General features: G+C 40.6%; 1 protein-coding gene across 1 annotated transcript; it reads left to right on the top strand.

Moving 5' to 3' along the window:
* The first annotated feature begins 1,837 nt into the window (after window positions 1-1,837).
* On the top strand, window positions 1,838-5,095 carry gja10b (gap junction protein alpha 10 b). Its single transcript, XM_082506857.1, has 3 exons — window positions 1,838-1,954; window positions 2,033-3,445; window positions 4,488-5,095. The coding sequence occupies exons 2-3, from the start codon at window positions 2,054-2,056 to the stop codon at window positions 4,524-4,526; spliced, it is 1,431 nt and encodes a 476-aa protein (XP_082362983.1). The 5' UTR covers window positions 1,838-1,954; window positions 2,033-2,053; the 3' UTR covers window positions 4,527-5,095.
* The last annotated feature ends 967 nt before the right edge of the window (window positions 5,096-6,062 follow it).

The following is a 6,062-nucleotide window of genomic DNA, read 5'->3' as shown; positions in this document are numbered from 1 at the left end:
TGTTCAGCTGATTTGATTGCATGTGCTTCTAGCAGAAAGAAAGTGGAGAAAAATATCCATGTTCTGATATGCAGCCTATTTAGTTTAGATTTCATCATCAACTGTAACAAGAGTGCGCTGTCTCTCACTCATGGAATAGAATATTTGGGTTATAATAAACTTTTGGTTTTTCTGTCACAAAATTGGAAAAATTTCACTAGTACTAGCTCTGTTCCCCAAGGTAAACAGTCACATTTAGAGCTTGTTTGCACTTGAGTGGGCTGTTGGCCTCAGTAATCACTATCATCCTAGAGACTGTTGAGGATGCTGCATTTTGAGCACTGGGTGTCCTCTCTGCTTTTGGACGTTGGATACCCCGTTTGGTGAGAAATGTGTGTTTTTCCCCAAATGTGTGATGGCTCTCCATCGCTGCAGACAAACAAATGTTCATCACCATTGTACCCTTGTGTTAGGTGACTTTGGGGAAAACTGAATGCAGATGTCATGGTGCATGCTTAATCAACCAGGTTGATTCTGTTCATCTGGGGGTAGCGTTTTCAGTGGAAGAAACGTTTCAGTCATGAGAGTAACCTGTAATAGCTAACTGATCCTGAGACTGTCTCATCTGTTAGCAGCTGGTTCATTTGTGCTGCCAGACAAACTTTTTTTGCATTTCCCCAGTAAAATATGATGTTTCTAACGGAATTTGACCAGCTCAACTCAAGACATCAGTTTTGTTCTATTGGGGAGAATTTATGAGAAAAACAGAAAGCAAAGTTTAAAATGTAATCATAAAATATTTAATAATTCATTGATTTTGACACGCTGAACTCCAAAATATTTAATTACCATTTCTGTATCAGGTAAGACTCATTTACACATTCAACGTTTTCATGTCACTGGTTGCACAGGCCTATGGAATAATATGAACTCTCAACAACAGCAACCTCTCAGTATTGACGAGCTCCACTTCAGTAAAGTAATGCAATATATTACTTAAATTACTCGCAAGAGAAAGTAATTTGTGTTACTGCTACTTACTTTCTCGTTACTCCTAAAATGGCGCACTCTCCCATAATTACCAGTTAACAATATAAACGTTGGGCACATACCAACACAAATCCCTATCCTTCTGAATACAAACAAAGACTCTTCTGGATTGTAGTCTAGGTTTGCGTTAACATGTTATCTATGCAGATGATAGTTCTGTTAGCACTATGTTATTTCTGTTCTGTTCACTTTACCACAGCAATCTTGTCCTTTTAAGTAATAATAAAATTCCACATCGCGTTACAGTGGTGTGAAAAAGTGTTTTCGCCTTTCCTCATTTCCTATTTTTTTGTATGTTTGTCACGCGGAAATGTTTCAGATCATCAAACAAATCTAAATGTTAGAGAAAGATAATACAACACAAAAAATGCAGCTTCTAAATGAGAGTGTTTATTATGGAACCCGCAGAGCCCTGTGTGAAAAGGTGTGATAGTGTAACTGACAGTGTGCTAGCTCCTTAGCTAGCACACTATACAAACAGTATAAAAACAGTTACAACAAAGATGAAAGATTATTGAAGACATGCATGCTGGCACATTTCATTCACTGCATAAAACCTGAAACTATCAAAAACCTAGAGTTCAAGATTTAGAAAAAGGTTGCATGAAGATTAGAAGTAATGAGTCTGAAAACATTGTCCAGAGCTGTGTATTGGCATCTGAGTTGGTGCTATTTCTAGTTTAGTGTCCTGACAAAAGTGGCAGGATGAACCTAACCTCAGGGCATTATAAGGTCATGGTACTGATGGATCAATAGCTTCAAACCGACCTACTTTCCAGCTTTAAAATAGTGTCAGTCAGACTGCACAGTAGGGTGTTGTCTGTCTCCAAGGGATTAAAATATCACACTTACACCACACTCGAATCTACAATTTGATTAATGGCCTTATGCCAAAACACACAGGGACGAGGACTCTAGAAAATATGTAAGTAAAGTACATTTTGCTGCATGATTTAAATTTGTAGAAAGACCTGCAAACTACAAAGTTTTCTTTTGTTCACAGGTAATATTAATATGACAGAAGATGGGGGACTGGAATCTATTAGGGAGTATTTTAGAAGAGGTCCACATTCATTCCACCATCGTTGGGAAGATATGGCTCACAATCCTCTTCATTTTCCGGATGCTTGTGCTCGGCGTCGCAGCTGAGGATGTCTGGGATGATGAACAGAGCGAGTTTGTTTGTAACACAGAGCAACCTGGCTGCAAGACTGTCTGTTACGACCAAGCTTTTCCCATCTCTCTCATCCGCTACTGGGTCCTGCAAATTATCTTTGTATCCTCACCCTCTCTGGTCTACATGGGTCACGCCTTGTATCATTTGAGGACCCTTGAGAAGGAGAGACACAGGAAGAAAGCGTGTCTGAAAGCTGAGCTGGAAGGTACAGATCCCGTCCTGGATGACCATAAAAGAATTGAGAAAGAGCTCAGGAAATTAGATGAACAGAAGAAAGTAAGGAAAGCTCCTCTCAGGGGCTCTTTGCTGCGTACATATGTTTTCCATATTTTGACCAGATCTGTAGTGGAGGTGGGTTTCATTATAGGACAGTTTGCTCTGTATGGGATTGGACTGTCTGCACTCTACAAATGTGAAAGGATGCCTTGCCCTAACAGCGTTGATTGTTTTGTGTCACGACCGACAGAGAAGAACATTTTCATGGTTTTCATGCTGGTTATTGCCGGAGTTTCTTTATTCCTCAATCTCCTAGAGATTTCCCATTTGGGGGTGAAGAAGATTAAACAAATCTTGTATGGATATAAATATGGGGATGATGAGAGTATGTGCAGGTCAAAGAAGAACTCCATGGTGCAGCAGATCTGTGTGCTCTCAAATTCCTCACCACAGAGATTAATCCAGCTCACGCAGATGACCTGCTCTGCTGTGCCTGAAACTCACAGAGAGAGTCAGCCTTTGAATTTGGCCTTAGTGGCCCCTCAGAGTATCGAAGGTCACAGCATCTCCTGCCGCCCCAGCCAAGCTGAAATCCAAGGTCTGCACCAGCTGGGTGTCATGGAACGACGTTACACTCTGGAAAATCGCAAACCGTCATGCAGCAGCGATGACTCAAATGGACCCCATGGTTCTGGTAAACCACACTATGTGGGGCCTCGACCTACACTGACGGCCGGCCACATGGAAATCCCAGCAGCCCTTAGAAACCCACAGAGGAAGCAGAGCAGAGTGAGTGTATGTAAGGAGCTCAGCGATATGAGTGATTCTCCGGAGAGTGAACACTATCCCACAGCCAGAAAATGCAGTTTTATGTCCAGAGGACTGTCGGAGGGCAAGCTGGCCAGTCCGTCTGACAGTGGAGACTGTCAGAGTGGAACGGACAATGCATCCCAGCATCTTAGCGAGGGGGAGAGTCCAGTGGTGTCTCCACCACCTCCAGCTGGAGGGAGGAGGATGTCCATGGTAAGCTAATGTCTCTTTTTGGCTATTAATAAAGGCTTATAGTCTCATATGTGTGATTTAGCGTGTACTTGTTTGTTGAAAGATTTGGTTATAGATACACTGTTTGTTTGTTGTCTGATCAAGTCAAGCTACCTTAAATTCCCTCCAACTCCACTTTTTTTGTCAATTCAAGTGTAATTAGTCCGAATGATGTTGTAAGATGGAGTTATGACCAAAGAAAAAATTTACCATAGATTGTAATGAGAAGTTCCTGAAGTACACAGCGTTGCAAGTCAAGCGGTGTTTTCCATTGCTTTTATTAGAGCAGCCTTCCAGCTACCTTTGTTGCTTCACACCACACACACCCGTCAGGTCACGGCAACCCGGGGAGGCTGTGTGGGTCAGCCTCCCATGACACCACACCCCAAACCCATCGCTCCACCCCTCTCCTGCAGCTGAGCCACAAACCACACCCAGTCACATAGATATATTTTTTAATTTCATTCTGTCAAAAAGTGAACATAAATATTGAAAATCAAATGCAGCTACATCTACAATGTAAAGCTCAGCTGATCAGATGATCTCAGTGCCAGTCCAGTTCATACCCTTTTACATATCCAGTTGGAAAATCTCATTAGCTGGCCCACAACTACTTTACATTTCCTGCTGCTTAATAATCAACATCATTCTCAGTTCCTCCCTTCCTTGGTGAAATCTGTTGTCAGTGATAGCAATCAACTTTACTTGAATAAACTCAGTTGAAAACCCTTTTTATTTCATTAATTCCAGTGATCATTATGAATTGAGTAATATAAAATAAAATAAATAAGTAACCTGTCAGTTTCAACCACAACAAAGGTCAAGCTTGTTTACAGACATTTTCTCACTATCATATATTTTTCTAATACTGTTCAAGACAAGATAGTCTTGAGATATTAGCAGAAAGTCAAACATTACTATTTACTATATACTACTTGAGGTTAGAAAACAAAACATAAACGTGTCATCATGACTATGACAAGAATAATAACTATACATTGTACCTATTTTTTTCCCTTTTCAGAGCATGATTCTGGAGCTGTCTTCAATCATGAAAAAGTAAACTATAAAGTACAGTTCTGGGACCAAACGAGTGCCAATGGGAGTTCTAAATTAGCCAAAGGAGCCTGATTTCAAACCGAGTCTCATCCTGTTTCTCTGCAGCAACATTATATGTCCACAGTGTGCTTATACAGTATGTTTTCTGCATGAATAATTTAGTTATTTTCCACATCCAAGAGACACTTAATTTGCTTTATGTAATGTGTGATTGCTATTCCTATCAACTGTTTGATTATAAGTTTACACCAGATAAAAGAAGTATTGAAAACGTCAATACTGACGTTTCTAAATAAATCTATTTCAAAAGGTTTGTTGTCGGTAACTACCCATCCAATCCACTCATGCGAGAAATCAAATCATAGATGTCCAGAAATTAAGCTATGTGTGAAAATGAAAAAATGGCATTGGGAGAAAGTACTGAATGCATGAAGAAAGCAAAAAGGCATGGAGAGTCATGGCACCAGCTGAAAGCAATCCTGCCACTTCAGTTCCAACTAATGGCCTAAAAAAAGGTGTCTCATTACCAAGATGTCACACAAGAAGCATCTCATGATGGGTAACTAATGAAATTACTGAAGGTTCCAGTGAGCACTGTTGGGGGCATAGTTTGAAAGAGGAAAGAACAAATGTCACCACAAACCGGCCGCTACCAAGTGCTTCCCTCAAGATTTGAGACAGAAGGTGAATGTAGCTCAGGCAGTAAACCAAGTCATCTGAACTCAATTAAATTCAGTTTTATTTATACAGTGCCAAATCACAACAGTTGCCTCAAGGCGCTTTATATTGTAAGGTAGGTCCTACAATTGTACATACAGGGAAAAACCCATCAATCACGTGACCCCCTATGAGCAAGCACTTTGGCGACAGTGGGAAGGAAAAACTCCTTTTTAACAGGAAGAAACCTCCGGCAGAACCAGGCTCAGGGAGGGGCGGCCATCTGCTGTGTAATCTGCTAAACAGATGATTAGTGGTTTGATCCCTCCAGTTTGCATGCCAAATATCCTTGGGAAAAATGCAAGATACTAACCCCAAGTTGTTCTCTGATGCATCGGAGCATGAATGCGTGTGCATGTTAGACAAAAAGAGCAAAGAAAAAAGTGCTGGTGTGAATGCGTGAATTAAGCAAGTTGTGTAAAGCCCTTTGAGTTCTCAGATAGTGTAGAAAAAGTGCCAATCCATTTACTAGAAGAATGAAAAGAATGATCAAAAAAGTTGTCCAAGGACTACTTGAAACAGCAGGTATCATTATTTCAAACGGTCTGGTTTAGGATTTGAAGGCTGTGTGGACAAATGGACCAGAATCACACCTGAGCAATACATGCAACTAGTTGCTCCATACAGGAGGCATTTTGAAGCTGTCATCACCACCAACAGCTTTTGTAAGAGGTATTAAATTCATTTCAGCCGCGTGTTCAATACATTTTCACAGCATCATTTCTCATTATTACCACTAATTTATCAACACGTGGTCTGAGTTCTTTGTATGTGTGGAATTGATGGGTTGTTACTGCCATCTAGTAGGAATTTCATATCAATA

The sequence above is a fragment of the Aulonocara stuartgranti genome (genome assembly GCF_965226115.1).
Source record: "Aulonocara stuartgranti genome assembly, chromosome: 15".
Taxonomy (NCBI): Eukaryota; Metazoa; Chordata; class Actinopteri; order Cichliformes; family Cichlidae; genus Aulonocara; species Aulonocara stuartgranti.
Note: the sequence above shows the minus strand (reverse complement) of the source record. Positions and strands in the feature narration are given on the sequence as shown.

Bases quoted from the DNA above. Each gene is read 5' to 3' on its own strand.
- gja10b (XM_082506857.1), top strand. From the start codon at position 2,054: ATGGGGGACTGGAATCTATTAGGGAGTATTTTAGAAGAGGTCCACATT. The intron at 3,446-4,487 runs GTAAGCTAATGT...TTCCCTTTTCAG, and splicing joins GAGGGAGGAGGATGTCCATG to AGCATGATTCTGGAGCTGTC.